At 42.7% G+C, this 16894-nt stretch overlaps 1 protein-coding gene across 1 annotated transcript in view; it reads left to right on the forward strand.

Annotated features, from left to right (window-relative positions):
- Nucleotides 1-16894, forward strand: part of MTA1 (metastasis associated 1) — a gene marked incomplete at its 5' end in the record, with an annotated part of 85040 nt that overhangs the window by 25033 nt on the left and 43113 nt on the right. Inside the window, 6 exons of the mRNA XM_084265890.1 lie at nucleotides 4589-4715; nucleotides 4891-4954; nucleotides 10226-10343; nucleotides 11943-12045; nucleotides 14694-14793; nucleotides 16222-16410. Of these exons, the coding sequence (XP_084122016.1) occupies nucleotides 4589-4715; nucleotides 4891-4954; nucleotides 10226-10343; nucleotides 11943-12045; nucleotides 14694-14793; nucleotides 16222-16410 (701 nt within the window). The remainder of the gene's footprint in view (nucleotides 1-4588; nucleotides 4716-4890; nucleotides 4955-10225; nucleotides 10344-11942; nucleotides 12046-14693; nucleotides 14794-16221; nucleotides 16411-16894) is intronic.

The raw sequence follows: 16894 nt of genomic DNA on the forward strand, positions 1-16894 counted from the left end.
TACAACCTCCTGACCTCCTCCTAACCACTCACCTCAAGCTACTTGTGATCTGTCTTAAGAGCATGGTTTTTGCTTTGTTAAAATCATTGATTCTGATCTGTAAAATGATGAGTGCCAAGCTGGTAGTGGCTGGGGAGCTGTAGTTAGCGTGGGCTGGTCTGGCAGGTCTGTGGTTTGCTTTCTGTCTGGGTGGCAGGGGCACATGGCTGCATGGCTTCCGAAGTGCCAGAGCCTCTAAAAAGAGATGTCTTGCAGTGGTGAGGTGTCATTGCACAACCAGCCTGTGAGTTGCATCAGAGCTGTGTGCCTACACGGGCAGGGAGGTCACTTCAAGTTGGAGGTGTTTTTTATTAGTTTATAACACCAATCTAAATGCAGTTTGACAGTAACTTTGAGTTCTTTTTTTGGTTTTATTTCTTCCATTTTATTTCCTTTCTCCATTTTCTTCCCAACACCACACATGCAGATTTAAGAGGAGTCAAATTCATTCATTCACTGATGATGCTTCTGGCTCTGTTGTTACTGAAAGGAGGGGACTGGGATTTTTCTCTTCTGGGGGCGGTGTAAGTGAGGAGAGGTATGCTTAGTGTCTGAAAGAGTATGTTTCTGCTCTGTGGCCATGACTGCAAAAGGGGATCCCAAGAAGTTTTGAATGGGGTTGCAATGGGTTGTCTTGATAATGTGGGAAGCTCGTGAAGTGTCAAGGTATAAGGGTTTCTGTTTGTTAAAACTTTAAAGCATATTTTCTATAGAAATGCAGACTCTTTGAAGATGAACCTAGGAGAAGGCATGTGGTGCTGTATTGTTCATTTCTTCAAATGCAGCACTTCAGTAATGTTAAGCCTGGAGAAGAGAAGGCTCTGGGGAGAACTTACAGCAGCCTTCCCGTACCTGAAGGGGCTCCAGGAAAGCTGTGGACAGATTGTTTTGTAGGGTCTGTTGAGATAGGGCAAGAGGCAATGGTTTTAAACTAAAAGAGGGCAGATTTATACTAGGTATAAGGAAGACATTTTTTACAAGGAGGGTGGTGTGAAACACTGGAGCAAGTTGCCCAGTGAGGTCATAAGTGCCCATGGCTGAACACATTCAAGGCCAGTCTGGACAGGGTCTCAGTAAGCTGATCTACTTGAAGGTGTCCCTGCCCATGGCAGTGGGTTGGACTAGATGATCTTTTAAAAGGTCCCTTCTGACCCAAATCATTCTGTGATTCTTCTGTTAGTAAAGACTGTCTCCCTAGGTGGACATCCAAATGGGCTCTCTAACCTGATGTCTGTATCTTGTTTGCCTTTGTGCGTATCCAAGTTCTGCCATGTAGATACTGGTATGACACCCAGAATGGGGAGAAAGGGCTGGCGCTTTCCAGCTCAGATGATGTAGAGAGCCCAATCTGATCTATAGCAAATTGCTATTCTTTCTAGTGCCTAGCAAATATTGATGTTTCATTTCACATCTCACACACCCAGCTGTTTTAAATTGCAATTGCTGCCTCTTGGGTTTCTGCTGCCAAGTCAAAGTTTACCCTTTCTAATTATTTTTCCCTTGTATGTTAGCTTTCACCTGAGTCCTGCTGTTTGTGTCCAATCTGCCCGTCTTTTGTTCCCAGTGTAAGTCGTCTTCAAGCTTTGTTAACGTGCTATTAACGATTCTGTCATCAAATATCAAATAATACTTAATCTAATGCACTCCTTGCAGCATTCCGCTGGCTACTTCTGCACAGCTGATATATTACTGTTTATGTGAAGGCTAAATGTTTAGTTTTAAATCTGCATGAGCACATCTATCAAGCTGAGAGATTAATTTTGAAGCAAGGCTTTATGAGAGCATTGAAGTCCCAATATATTGCACCTACTGTATTCTCATACCACTTACTCTGCAGCACTGTCATAAGCCCAGGCAAGTCTTTCTGAAAAGATACTTGGTTTTATCTATATCTAAAAACATTGGGGATTTTGGGAGATCTTTTTTAAGACCGTGGTCCTTATCTCTCAAGGGTCACCACTCTCAGGGATGAAATCTCTTTCACTTAGATCTTGAGTGTTTGAGCAGCGGGAGGGTGGAGCACAGATGTGTCAGGCTTGTCCTGGACCCTGTGGCCGGGCCAGCCCCTGTGGTGGTTTGTAGCGTGCCTTAAGCCTCTGCCGCCCGCGCAGGGGCCGTGAGGGGGCATTAGTTACGGGTTTTGTCAAAGCCGCTTTTGCAGGACTTAAGGGAGACAGAGAGGTTCCCGTATACAGCCCAGTATTCTCTCCTCCCTCCCTTGGTTCCAAATGCATTGGTCAGGTTCGTTCTCTTCAGTCCTAAATCATAGCTGTGGGAAGGGAGGGACAGTGCTTGAATAGATTTGTTTGTTATTTCTGGGAGTATTCCTACCTCCCTGTTCAGGAACGGTGGCAGTTTTACAGCTGTGCAGGGAGGGGAGTTGTTTGTTACCTGTAGAAATGTCTGTCTTTTTAGTTTTTTTATTTTTGTTTTAAATAATGCCTTTTTATTTTGAAAGGGCTGTGCCTGGCAGAGCTGGCATGAGAAGAAAATGTTGCTTCCCACCTTCCTTACTTTATTACAAAAGCTAGACACATAAATAAAACAGGAGTTGGAAGGCGAAGCCAGCTGAAGGAGTGCGGATCCCGAGATTAGCCTGGCTGTACCGGCTGCTTTCATTTTGCTCATAGATTTGATTGGCACATGGTGGATAATAATTTTTTCTCCTTTTAATGTCATTTTTAAAAGCTCCAGGCAGTTAAAAACGCTGGAGATATTAAGTGTTTTAGGTTACTCCTTGTAGTATTTCTCCTGCGTTACCCAGTGCACTACTCTCATTCTCCAAAGCCTGCTGTAAGCACGGGCTGGAATGCCTTTTCATCTGGCATCCTCCGGGTTTTAGGCAAGCTAGCTTGGAACTCGCTGGTTTGTTTGTGGATTGCCACTGGTATATTTATAGTGTTAGGTCAGCAGCCACAATATTAATTTTCAGCTAAAACTGAATCCTCCTCAGTAAATCAGTCACAGAATGGTGAAACTGCAGCACAAATGTAAATTTGGTGTTCTAGTTCCTAAGAAGATATTAAAATACAAGCGCATGCCACTGTATGCCTAACAGCTCGTGTGGTTTAAGAGCTATTGTATGTTGCAGACTGGTTTAATTATGCTACTATTTTTTTCTGTCCTTGCTGCAGCAGCTTACCTGAGGGGCATATAAACCACAAATCTCTTTTCAGGCCAGTAAACCAGTGATAAATTGTGGGGAACCTGAAGGGTACATAACTTTCTGTCATCCTCTTTGGCATAATGGTAGCTGATTCAAAATTAAATGCAATTTTAGTGTTTTGTACAATGGAGATTTCTCCTTTCTGTTTGCTTTCCTTGAGATAATGAGGATTATAGTTAACTAATCTTGCAAGTATATCAATCATAACTGTGCCTATATGTGTTTCTGACTAGAAATGTTTCTTGGCAGCAACTGTTGAATTAAGCAGCAGGCATAAGTCTGCTCTTTATAAGAGTGCTGCTGCCATAAAATTGGAGTTTTACTGTTCGTGTATGAGACTTTACAGCTCGTTCTGCTACAGTCTGGGAAACTTTCCCCCTGGTTTTAGAAAATGCAGTAACTACCTTACTTTTGCAGGGAAGGAAAAAATGGTGTTTTCTTTTGCAGTCCTGCATTATGGAGAAGCTTTGCAGCTTTTTTGAACTATTTTGCTTTCTACTGGTTTATCCTGCATAATGACAGGATTCTTGCTAATGAGCACAAAGCATCCTAATAATTTTATTTCTTACCAAAATGGTGCCTAGAGATGTTTTGGATCAGTTGTGAATCGGTGTGGATGTGATTTCATATGTTTGCTTTGGCATTCATTTGAAAGCTGGTTGGATGGCGATTGGATACCTCGTTGCCAGAGATGGTGGAATCCTGACTGCAGAACGGAGCAGGATTTTGAAATGCAGCAGTATTGCCAACATCAAATGAGTGTGGTGTGGTAGGGCTGGTTACAAGACAGGCCTCAGGCACTTGGTTACGTTCCAGTTAATCTTGTGACTGTGATCATTGGCTGTGGTCAGGGTGAAGAGACTAAAATACACTAAATAAATAAACTCATGCTTTCAGTGGATGTTTCCTGCAGAAGCTATTGAAGTCAGGATGGGACAGCCTGTGATATCCTGAAAGAGGAGTAGGGTCTAAGATACCTGATGCTTGGCAGAAAACAGATGTTACTTTTTCTACCTCACTGGTGCATCAGTTCCTTCCCAATGAAGCTAATGGTGTGGTGATGGCCTTGGAGAGCAGCTCTCTTCAGAGCCTGTCTGTTGGTAGCAGAGTTGTGTGACTCCCAGCTTGGTGAGCCTCATGTGTCACCTGCAATGCTTTGATCCCAGTGGTGATTACACAGCAGTTCTTCACAGGCATCATTGAAAGGATTTGTACTAATTATCTAATTGTTCAGTTGGCTGAAATATGGGGATTCAGATTAAATTAGATTTCATCTAAATAACATGTATTATTTAGGAAAGAATTTTAGGGCAGCTCATCCTGATTGGCCAGAACCAATACTTGCTTTGTTCTTGATCATCATTTTTATCACTTTGTAACTAGGAGAAATGGAAGAAGAGATGGAAAATCCAGAAATGGTTGATTTGCCAGAAAAACAGAAGCATCAGCTACGACATCGTGAGTTGTTTCTCTCGCGACAGCTGGAATCTCTGCCAGCCACACACATTAGGTAATGACTGTTTCTTCCAGTGCTGCTTCTTCACAAACCAGTGGCATTATTACTATTGTTATTCAAATATTCTTCAGTGTAAGATTAAATTCTGTGTACAACTTCAGTAATGCCATCTTTTAAGTCATGTGAACATTTAAGATGTTTTTCATATAATGTGTTTCTCTCTTTTCAGAGGCAAATGCAGCGTTACTCTGTTAAATGAGACAGAATCCCTGAAATCTTATCTGGAACGAGAGGTATGAACCCATTTTGTGAATTTTCGAGCTTGAACAGTTTATTCTGGCACAAGTTAGGATTGGTGGATTTTCACAGGTTTCCTAAAAATAAGATGTTTTTTTCCTTTCTGCACGTACTGAACGGGCTTTGACAGTGGGAAGCTCCAGGCCCTGTATGATACTCATTCTGATGTAAAACTTGGTGGATCTAGAGGCTGGAGCTGCTGTCTCCATCCTCGTGACAGTATGCTGCCTCTCCTTCTGTGAAGAGCCCTACTTGCTCATCAGCCTGGCAGCCTGAAAGTTCAGACTTAAAGGCTCATGGCCCAGACACAATGGGCTGGGAGGTGGTGTAAATGTGAAAAGGGAGGAAGCTGACAAGCTCTGTGTCTGTCTATTTGCTTTATCTTGAAATCTTAGTTTCTGTTAATGTGATTTAAACTTGATCTCACCTTGTGTTTGAGGAGCTTAGTTCCCTATTTCTTGAGTTCACTGTTACTGACCTGTAGTCTCCATATGCCACCACAGCTGCTTAGGCCCTTGAAAAACTACTCGTCAGTTAACTGAGGGCTGCAGAAATGTTCACAATCTGGCTATTAAAAAGGTACCTCAAACTGAACACTTGAAATGACTTGTGCTGCACAATTAATCACTGTTCAGAGTATAAATCTTGGGGGTTACTTTTTCAGGTGCTTTGGTATTCTTTTCAAACTATGGTGCAGTTCTTTTAAATATATTTGCATACCTTTAATTGTGGCTAGACCTCTGGCTGCCAGCTGGGTTGGATGCTCTTGGAATTTGACAATCTGGGAACTTTACTTTGGGAGATTAGCAAACAATTTCAGTATATTATTATTTGAATACATCTGCAAGCATTAAATTTGCATTTGAAAACATTAAAATGTTATGTAAGAGAGGAAATCTTGTAATTAAAACCAGTAGGGTAACGGTCATTACTGGCCTTTAAGAAACAAAGAGAAAACAGGTAATTTTTTTTCCAAGGAGCATACTGTAGTCTGTCTCATAGTTGGCCTTTTATTTAAAAAGCTTTTTTTTTCTTTTTTTTTTAGGTTTCTTTAGTATTTATTTAAGCATAAGATTAATTTTAATCTGATACTCTAGTTTAAGAGAATTTTAAACAAAGCCCAGGGATTAAATAGCTGGGTTTCTCTTTGGAATGTGAAACCAAAAACATGTCGAGTCTGCTCAGGGCTGCCAAATGGCAGCGCATCAAACGAGGGCTGTTGTGTTCAGAAATGCTTGTTACCAGCTAGCAGCCTAGGATATGCCAATTTAAAGCACAAGTTAATCAAACTGAAATTAATTTAGATTTACTAATACCCAACTTTTAAGTAGTGTTTGTTCTCTATTGCTCCAGATCTTTCTCAGTCCTGTTAGAGGCAGGTACATTGAGACAGAGAAGGGAACTGGCTTTCTCTAATCATGCAACAGCTTAGTTGCAGATGTAGGAATAGAAAGAGATTTCTCTTTTTCATCCTTTTGAGCTCTCAAAATGCGAAATGAGTGATGCAGGTTATTTTTATAACTGAGCAGGCACCTAGAGATTTCACAGAATGAGAGAGTTCCCTGAATGTATCCTGTCACTTAGCACAGTATTTTGCCATGGTGCAAACTAACTTGGACAGATGGTAAAGAAATTAAAAGCTCAGGAACAGAAATGTGCTTGGGTGGAGGGTAAAGGGATTAAGAAAAGGAGATAGCTGTTGCCTGCTGAATTCCTAGCACTGGATGGTATTGTTTCGAGCTGCTTCGTCGTGTGCTGGGTCTCCCCCCCTTCTTAATCTGTTCTTTGCTTTCAAAATGTTTTAGAGTGTGGGTTTTTTTTTGTTAGTTTTAATGTAGCTTCTGTCAACAAAGCCTAAGCAGTTCGAGGGAATCTGTCATTTGCTTTCTTGTATGTTATATTACCACTAAACATAGGTTTTCAGACCAAGGTTGTCTGCCTCCAAGGAGGTTAAACATGCTTACAGGAATTTTTAGGAAAATAGTAAGCACAGCAAAATTACATTTGTGTTATCTCTGTTTTCTCTCTCCCACCCCTCTGTCAGGAAGCTCTGTTGTGTTCAGAGAGGGAGCTTGAAGGGGGACCAATGGTGACGTTTTTTACTGTGCCTGTCAAAATTGGGTTTGTAACAGGAGGAATAGGAGGGAAAATTTAAAAAAGCAACTGGAAAACCTCAGTTTCCCATAGATACTGAGTTTCCAGGGAGCTCAAGAGCAAGACAGAGCCATTTGTGAGAAAGGCATGAGGTTTCCTTATTCTGCAGGTAACTGTTTAATACGTACCCATCTATTTTATTGCTCTGCTAAGATACATCCAGAGGCTTGTGCAAATTTTGCCTGCTGGGTAGATGTCTGGTGTTTTGGTACCCCCTAAAAATAAAATGCTATATAGTTAAAATATATTCTCCCCTCTTCACCCAGGCTGACTTGGTGAAAGTAAGATTGCAAGCTGTAATGAACTAATTTCTGTACTGTACTTTGAGCCTTTTTCCAGTTCTGCAGTTTTTTTAGTGGCTTTGGTTCTTGGCTGTGGCTACGGGTAGCCTGGGAGCTTGGGTAGGGGAGCTCTGAGCGTGTGTGTCTGTATAACACGTTGGAGAAGTAGAAAGGCATGGTTTAATTTTAACCCTTGGCAGGTTGCTTTAATTTTTCCAAACATGTTGGGTGTTTTCTGGGATCTGAAATGAAAAGAGAAAACCCTTGTTTCTCTTTGCTGCTGAAACTCAATGTACATGAGTCTGACTGCTACGAAGAGCACAGAGGATTTTGAAGAGCCATGTTGTTTTGTTGCGAATATCGCTGCTCTTGTGAAACCTTTCTGGAAAATCATTCCCACATAGGGATGATCAAGAATTCACACGTGCTTCAGAGTATACAAGGAGCTGCTGTGATTCCTTAGACTCTAGCTTGCATTGACACTAAACTGACACTTACTAAGGTCTTCAGGTATGTTATTCAGTTTGCACGAACAGAACTCCATGTTTCTATGGACAAAGGTGGTAGTGGCGTTGTGTTCCCTCTGGGGATTAGTCTGTCTTGTATTTGCTTTTAAGTCCCTAAACTTCCAATTTTCTCTGTTCAGGCTCCACTTGGCTTTTAGTTCTTCTGTTGAACCAAGACAAAACTGAAGAAGGCATGCAAAGGTGGCTGGAGAGTAGTAGAGAAGGTTGGGGTTTGTTTTGTAGGGAAAATTCATGGAGAGAACCTATAAAAGAGAAGTCTAGGGCATCTATCAGTCAGATACTATGGGAGAAACCCCTTCTATGATGCCTGACTTTCCCTGGCCAAGACAGACCATGTTAAGAAATCGCCTGTAGAACTGGCCTCCCTTGGGGCCCACTGTGGTGTTATAGGAGAGTTTGGTTTGTGTATTTGCTGGGCCATGTGCCTGAAAAGCATTAGTGTGGCACTGCATATACTTTGTCCTACAGCTTGGTATTTTGGGGGTGGGAAAAAATAAAACACTATTTTTAGATCATGGAGGCTTGTGAAACAAAGGCTTTTCTTATGTTTTCTTTGTGCAACAGAGCATCCTCCAAATATTGTAGTGTCTTGAACTTTGTGTGTATCGGGGAACAAGAGATGTGGGTTCCTTTACACAGCATAATAGAAATGAGTTCTCCTATATTCTGAAGCTCCCTTTTGTTGGGAGGTTGGTGTAGATTGACCTCGGTGTCTGTTGGAGTAGTAGTCAGTTCTGTCAAAAATGTCATTCAAGTAGGATGCAACCAAATCCCTGCACCCCAAACCCAACCACAGCCAACCCTTCAAGTTGACTTGGCTGGGTGTTGGCACAGCATTTTGCCAATTGTTAGCTGTGACTCTTATCCTGTTATCATGACATAACAGGCAGTTGGTCCTGCCTGCAGAGTTCATGCTTTCAGAGTGGGGAAATGGCTTGTTTTCAGCTGGAGGAGATTTGCTGTGAGTTCCTGTCTTGTTGCCTCTTGTGCTGTGCTGTATAGGGGGCATGTTTTTATGCAGTAGCATTCTCAGGTAGCAGGTTTGCCTGGCTTTATTGGATTTATTTCTTCTTTTCCATAGGTGCTTATGTCTCCCTGGAAAAATACTGGTTTTTATTAAAATTGGAGCAGAAAATATGGAGTTTAACCCTCCTAAATTCTGTAATGGGGTGCTGTATGCATTATACATGTAAAGAAAAAATGGAAGGCTCTACCTCCATGGCATCAGTCTTAAATTAACGTGTCTAATGTGCAGGGCTGGGAAACAGAACTAGTACGTACTTTTGAAGCCCTAGCCCCAAAAGGAATTTTTGCCATATTAACAGGGAAACTCACAGTGATTATTCCTTTTTTGGGCTTTCTGTGACAGATTGGCGGGCTGTTTTTCCCTTGCCACCTCTTCATGAAGATGAACAGGGCTTGAAACTGATGCTGGTTTTGCCCTAATTTTTGTTGCTTACTGTTTACACATACAAATATAGGGAAAGGGAAAATGAGGTGAGCATGAAATGAGATGTACTTGAACAGGGTGCTTGCTACTGACACAGAAATATGAGGAATGGGAAAACGTGCCAGAAACCCAAGTACGAAAACCAGCACATCACAAATTCTCTGTTTCTGTTCAGAAATGCTTCTCTGTCCTGGTGATGGTGTTACTCTGGATGGGGTTACAAAAGGTCCCTTATTTCATGTCCTACCAGAACTGTTCCTGCCCCGTATCCCATGCTGTACTTGAGGGGAGCAGACCTGGTCTCCAACATGTCACTCAATAGCTATAGCTAAGAACTTATCCATGCAGAAAAGTTTAATTACTTATACTGTGCAGTTCCTGCTGCTGCCAAATCTGCTACCCATCTCCCAGTAACAAGGCAGAAGGAAATGTGGTGATTTAAGCTTAGATGGTGGTGGATGAAAGGTTGGTCAGCAGTGCATCCCTGTCAGAAGGAAAGCCAAGTGTATCCTGGTCTATACTAGCAGGAGTGGAGCAAGCAGAATTATCTCCTGGCCCTTCTGAGCCTTGTTTGTGCAAGAGGAGCTTTGTTCACTTCAACTAAAAAGACCCTGTACTAGGGGAACAGCTGCTTTTGAGGAGAGCTGTTACTACTTCTAATTTAGAAGAGAGTGGTAGCATTTACCGTAGGGGTTTAAAACTGGAGGTTCATTTATTGTTTGTTCACCCCCCAAAAATTCTGTATGTAGTTAGTAAAACCAAACTTACAATGTGAAAACTTGCTAGTGTGTATGCAAAGCTGAGAGTAAAAGCTAATAATACTGTTTGCTTTTTTGCTCTTTTTTTTATTTTTAGGATTTCTTCTTTTATTCACTAGTGTACGATCCTCAACAGAAGACCCTACTTGCTGATAAAGGAGAGATTCGAGTTGGAAACAGATACCAGGCAGATATAACCGACTTACTAAAAGAGGGTAACTTCCATAGCTCATTTAAGTTGTCAAGAGGCCTTGTCAGATGCAGCCATGTTTCTGTGTGCATCCTGCACACACATGGCAGGCAGGGGTTTCCACTGCCAGGTCACCTGTACAGCCATGGGCTGGTTTGTTGGTGACTCAAGCTGTTGCCCACTGGACACAGTTATGTCTCCTACCAGTCTCTAAGTTGGTGTTTGTCCAAATCATAAAGTTGTTGAAGCAAATTGAATTAATTGGCTCCTGTCAGAACTTGCACTCCTTTTATTGAGAGATTTCAGAATTTCCATGGGAAACACAGATTTCCATCGCACCTGTAAAGCCTTTTGTGTTTTTAATCAAGCCTTGCTTCCCTAGGAGAGCCTGTCCCAAATTACTGCCAGTTAAATGCAGTCTCCCCTCATCAATTTGCCTGTTAACTGCTGGGTGCCTTTGCCTCAGAGCCCTCTCCCCATCCCAAGCATTGGCTGCTAGCCGAGACATCTCACCTGCAGAACAGGCAGGAGGAAGAATTTTCTGGACTGAATGTGTTGTGAGCCCTCAGCCTGTCCCCACTGTATCACAGAGCGGTGGGACCATGAGGAGCCTACCTTGAGAAAAAGGGAGTAGTAGGAGTAACTGATACTATCACCAAATAGTAACTCACTTTAGATTTGTCTTTGTACAGTCTTACAGATCCAAAAGTGGGTGAACAAACCTGAGAGAGATGGGGAATATTGGCGTGTGGTGGCTCCTTTCTGAGAGCCATTAACGCCCAGGGAAAGGTCTGTTAGGACGCTTCTACGAGAGCCAGGTAGTGACGCATGTTGGAAGGACCTTTTCCAGACTCTGGGCAGAGATGTCAAAGCAGTGAGATGTTCCTATCTTTGCTTCTGAGCTTTGCTCATACTGTTAGCCTAGTGTTGGAAGAGGCAAACAAATTGGTCAGGACTCTTGTTTGGTTTGTGTAAGAAACTGGTATTTACTCAGCAGTTGGGCAAGCCTCCTAAACAAGGATGAACTAATTTTAATTTCAAAGGCATTCTCTTCCTTCAGCAGGCCAACTCAGGGCTTCAGAGATGGGTAATCTCCAGATGTTTTCAAGGGAGCAAAAAATAAAAAGTCTCAGTAGCTCCTGTATTTTTCCAGGGTATTCTGGTTTGTGTAGTGTCAGGAACATAAAAGGAGTCTGATATCTTGATTTCCGCTTTAGAAAGCAGCTGCTGCAAAGTTGAATCAGCTACTCTCGGCCTGCTCGGAGCAGCTGGGACTGTGCCTCTTTTTCCTGGAACTGCTGCAAGATAAAGGAGAAAGAGAAGCTGGGGAGAGGGGCTGGAGAGAGACACTGTCTAGTTCGGAGAAGGATGTATTCCGCTTCCCATTACATGTGTCCCTGGAAACGAGTTCTTCAAAACCTGATTGCTCGATCCAGAGGAGCTGTGTTGCTGGGTCTGAAGCTGAAATTGTTACAGACAAATGAGTGAATGAAACTTTCACAGTGGCCTGGTAGGCAGAGTAACTGAGCTGGGCCGGCAGTGAAGTTGTTGTCAGGTGGAAAAAATGTAGAGCTTTCCTTTTAAAATGACCGTGCTGAGCATTTCTAATTTGTTTTTCAACCAGGTGAGGATGATGGAAGAGATCAGTCAAAACTTGAAACAAAAGTTTGGGAAGCCTTTAACCCGCTAGTAGACAAGCAGATAGACCAGTTCCTGGTGGTAGCACGGTAAGAGCCTTTTACGTCTTCCTTGAATAAGTAAATTCTAATAACTCTTCTTTTCTAACTAATTTTATGTTCTTTTTGCTTTACTGGTGTTTGGTTGCTTGATATATCTGCTCCATTTTGAAATGATGGACATTTACATGCCTTTCTGGGAACTGCACAGCTTTAGGAACAGCTACTCAGTTTTACAACTTACAGTTAATCACTTTTATGAAAGAAAAGCAAATGGCACATAACTGTGCTGTAATTGGTGAGGTTTTTCACATTCTTTGGCCATCATGCAGAAGACTTAGTGAGCTATATTCTTGACAGTTCATTACTCTGTCCATTTTCTCCTGTTTTCAACTCCAGTGACATTTTATCCCCCATTAATAGTTTGCTGAGAAGTCTGGTGAAGTGGCTTTGATGGAGTGTGGATGCTTTGTAATGCCTAGATTCCAGTAGGTAGGCACAATCAAGTTAAACCCTGCAAAGCTGTGCAGATGGTGAAACGTGTGGGTTTTCTTTAAGCCAAAAGCAATCTTTGTTGATCAGCTTTTGCTTTTTAAAGTGTTCTTGAACTTTTTCATTGGTGTACATTTACATGAACAGCAGCCTATACTAAATGTAGGTTCTCATAGCAACTGGCAACTGAATAATTTGGGGGGGAAAAAAAAGGTAATCTCTCAAAATTCTATCTTACTCTGCAAATTTTACCCTTTAGTTTATAGGACTGTGAGAGGAAAGTGGTGTGGGAAGGTGGATAGTTGGACCTTTTGATGGTTTTAGTGTAGCCAGTTATCGTAGTTAGGAAAGGGGTGTGTGAAATTGCAAGCTGTTAGCAGCATCTGGTTTGCTAATCTTGAGAGTTCTGGTCATTGGTCATAAGTGTCTGATGGATGTGGACCTCAACTTGTGGGGCTGTCTGCTTCAGCCCTGGAAGACTGCTGGTGCCTCTGTGTCAGACACTCTTCTTCACTGCGTTCTGGCTACACTAAAGAGTCACCCTACAAATTAGGCTTTTGGAAGTTTCCCTGCGCTGCTTATGTGATACACTGCTGTTTCCTATGACTTGTGCAAACAATAAAGGCCAACTGGCTGAACCCAGTGATTTATGTGCAGCTGATTAATTCTGCTTGATCAGGTGGACATAGGGAAGTGGATGAAAGCAGGGAGAGGACAATCTCCACCAGCAATGCGGAACAAACAGATGGAGTGGTTCAGAAAGCTGGGATATCTCCAGCAAAGGGCATTCCTGCTTCTTATGGGATTTTGTTTAACAAGGCTGTGGTTTCACAGTTGCTTCTAATCAAGTGAAGTACAGGTCACCAGCAAAAAGCAAAGAACTTTTGTTTTCTGGGTTAATTTTCAGCAGGGTTGGTTCAAATTGCCACTAACCACATTGGGCTGAGGTCTTGATGTCAGGAAGACCCAGGAGGAAGTGAGAAGGTAGCTTTGCATGTGGGTTATTTTAGAGTGACCATAGAGCTTTTTCATGATGGGAGTTTCCACCTTGTGTAGGCTTTTAGTGGTGAAGCTGCAGCTAGTAGTTCTTTCTGGTGCCCACTGGAAGGTGTGTGCTGTAACAAGAATCACTGAAAAGATCAGTATATAAATTGCTTCTGTCCGGAATCAGCAGAGTGATCTGGTGTATAATTAGATGCCACACTCACACAAAAGGTATCAGTTCGGCTGAAGCTGGGCACGGGGGAGTTGTGAAACATTGATGGGGAGAGTGGCTGGGAGGCTGGGGAGAAGTGTGAATCGCTACTGAAACTTGGGTGGGGGAGGCTGGTTTGGATTTTGGCCAAAATTAGCTGTTTGATGACAACTACTGCTTTTAAGCATTTGCCTTTCCTACTCCTGCACTGCTTGGTACTAGTTTGTTGTTCTGTGTGCTCAACTAGTTTGGGGAAGCGATCTGATGGGGGATGGGGAGCGAGGCGTGGGACCAAACCAGGCCAGCTTTTTTGTTGTTGTGGACAAATTTGGGCCCAGTTCACTGTGCAGGAGCACGAGCATTTCACCTGCGTGTAGCAAGGAGAGTTGGAATTGCTGGAACCTGCTAGAGGTTTCTCTGTTCTTTAGGGATAAAATGAGCATGGGGACTGTGGCCTCATGCAGGAATGGATGGCATTGGGAAGTGTTAGAGAATTACTGTATTCTTGTGCAGACTGTATCATAGGTATTGTACGGTATGAACTTGTAAAATAAAGATTGGTTTTAACGTGACTGAAACTTTTAGAAGAATGCATCACTGCTTTCTTTTTATCTGGTTTTGGCATCTGTCTCTGCCTTTGGACAAGGCAGTGCTGCTCTTGCTGTTGGGGAAGAGACTTGCCATTCATAAAGCTTACTTGTGCCCAGTTTCTGTTAAAGCTTAACAGAGATAAGAGGTGAGAGAGTAGTTCAGAACTCCCCATTTGTGATCTTTGTGTCTTTCACTGTTTCCCCCTCCTTATGCCTAAGCCTCTTTGGTCATATGAACCGAGTAAAGCGTTAATAATAACAACCACATCTGAAGAGAGCGGTCTCCGGCTCAGAACTAGTGCCAAACACAGTAATCTTGTTACTGAGAAATGGAGTCTGCTGATCTGGAGAAGTGTTGCTTGGGTGTTTATATTTATGCCTTTTTTGCATGCAAAGCTAATGCTCTGTTTAATTTCTTCCAGGTCTGTTGGTACATTTGCCCGAGCACTAGACTGCAGTAGTTCTGTCAGACAGCCCAGCCTGCACATGAGTGCTGCAGCAGCCTCTAGGGACATCACGCTGGTAAGATTTTCAAGAGGGCTTCAAGTTCTTTGAGAGATGCAAAATACTCACCTCAGCAATAACAGCTGGCAAAGAGAGGGGCAGATGGATTGTAATTGTGGCCTGCTGTGAAGCAGATCCTATCTTTGGGAAGGAACCCATTATGTGTACATACAAAGTAACTTCTTCTGCCCATGTGCCTCCTATGATCCATCATGGGTAGTTCTATGAGATAGCTTTTTGGTTTATTTTAATAAAAAGCTTTGATGTGCTCCACAGCTCAACTCTTGCATGTGCTTAGGAGCTGTCTTGAGAAGAATGCACATGATTATCTGTCTGTCTACAGTGATGTAATGCCAGAATGCTACACTCCTCATCAGTTCTCCAACACCAGGCTGTCACTGGCATCCTTGGGCAAGATCATCTGGGGGGAAAACTTGTGGTCAGATGAGAAATTAGAGTTGATCCAGCTCTTCTCTTTGACGAGCTCCATTTTAGAGTACCTGAGGAGTGGTGGCGTCGTTAATATTTTATAATCATAAGTGATGTTGAGTAGATAGAGGAAAAGGAAAACTTGACCTTCTGTGCTAGAGAAAGTTTAATGAAAATTTGAATAAAATTTATGAAGTCTACAGGGAACTCTTATCAAAACCTCCCTTCATAACTGGAAGAATGTGAAATCACATATAGAACAAATTCTGGGATAGAACACTGCAGATTAATTATGCACGTGCACAAAACTGGTATGATTAAAGGCAAATAACATCCTGATTAAAAATACAGAAATCAGGAAATAAAGCCAAGCTTTCACTTACTAATATCAATTCCTCCCTCGCAACACGTTCTCAGCTCTTGTAAATTGCAAGTTGCAGACAGTCCTAGCTCAGCTTTCTGAGGAGTAACGGCTCCTGGGAGTCATTCTCTTTTTCCTGCTCTGCTACAGTGTGTGACTCAAGTCTTTTTGGAGATTTCTGACCCCTAAAGGAACTGTATGTGTGTGTTGCTGCTCTTAAATATTTTTCTTCTGTGTGTTTTTTGTGGATTATTTGACAAAGAAAGCGAATAGCGAAGTTCATTAGAAAATATGCCCCATCGTGCCCCATCTGTGGGCGGCTCAGTCCTGGGGTGAGTGGGTCTCTGTCCCGTGCTATTTCTTACCAGTAGTGCTACAGTGGTGGTGCTGCTGAGCAGCAGAGTAGGAGCTGGTGATGGGCAAAGGCTCATTTCACGAACTCCACCATTGTCAGTGAGTGTTAGACTTGTACGCTGACAGCTACAGTGAGCCTGAGGTCGGAACACGCTGGTACTGACTTTGTGTTGGGTACAGAAGACTGCACCTTTAAATCTTGGTGCAGAACTTTTGTTGCTCTACTGTTAAGCATTTGTATTTCTCCCTCCCCCCTCAGATGCTTGTCCTTACATTTACCTTTCTCTTTTACACCGATGTAGTTCCACGCTATGGACACTTTGCACAAAAACGTCTATGACATTTCCAAGGCAATCTCTGCGCTTGTGCCACAAGGTGGGCCTGTCCTGTGCAGAGATGAGATGGAGGAGTGGTCTGCTTCTGAGGCAAACCTCTTTGAGGAGGCACTAGAAAAATACGGAAAAGACTTCACTGACATTCAGCAGGATTTCGTGAGTACATAAACAGAGGGCCCGCGTGGAGACTCCTGATCAGGGATGGGACCAGTTTACAGCTTGTCCAAACCGTGTTGCATTCCTTCAAGTTGAAGAAGGGGGCTTTGAACTGGAGCATGTGTCTTGCTGTAAATTGGGGGAAGGCAGACCTCATTCTGATGACAGCCGGTTGTACAGTCAGAATTTCAAATCAGATGGTAGCTTTTTCCTTTAGAGACGGTAATTTAAAATCATCTGCTCCGCTATGGCTGAGGGAGGATTTAGGAAAGTGTTGTGACAGCCTAGCTGCTGTGGATTAATTTGCCTTTGAAGGGGAATAAGTAGTGGGCCTTCTGAAACGCGAAAATTTAGTCACTTTTATCATGCGACTTCAGAAGGAGCCCTTTGAAAGTTTTAAAAACAAATCTTGGGCATCCAAGGGAAGTGTCCTGTAGTTTGGCCAAAGCTCCACCCTAGGTGCTCAGCCTGCAGATTGAATGGA

The sequence above is a fragment of the Gallinula chloropus genome (assembly GCF_964237585.1).
Source record: "Gallinula chloropus genome assembly, chromosome: 6".
In the NCBI taxonomy this organism is placed as follows: Eukaryota; Metazoa; Chordata; class Aves; order Gruiformes; family Rallidae; genus Gallinula; species Gallinula chloropus.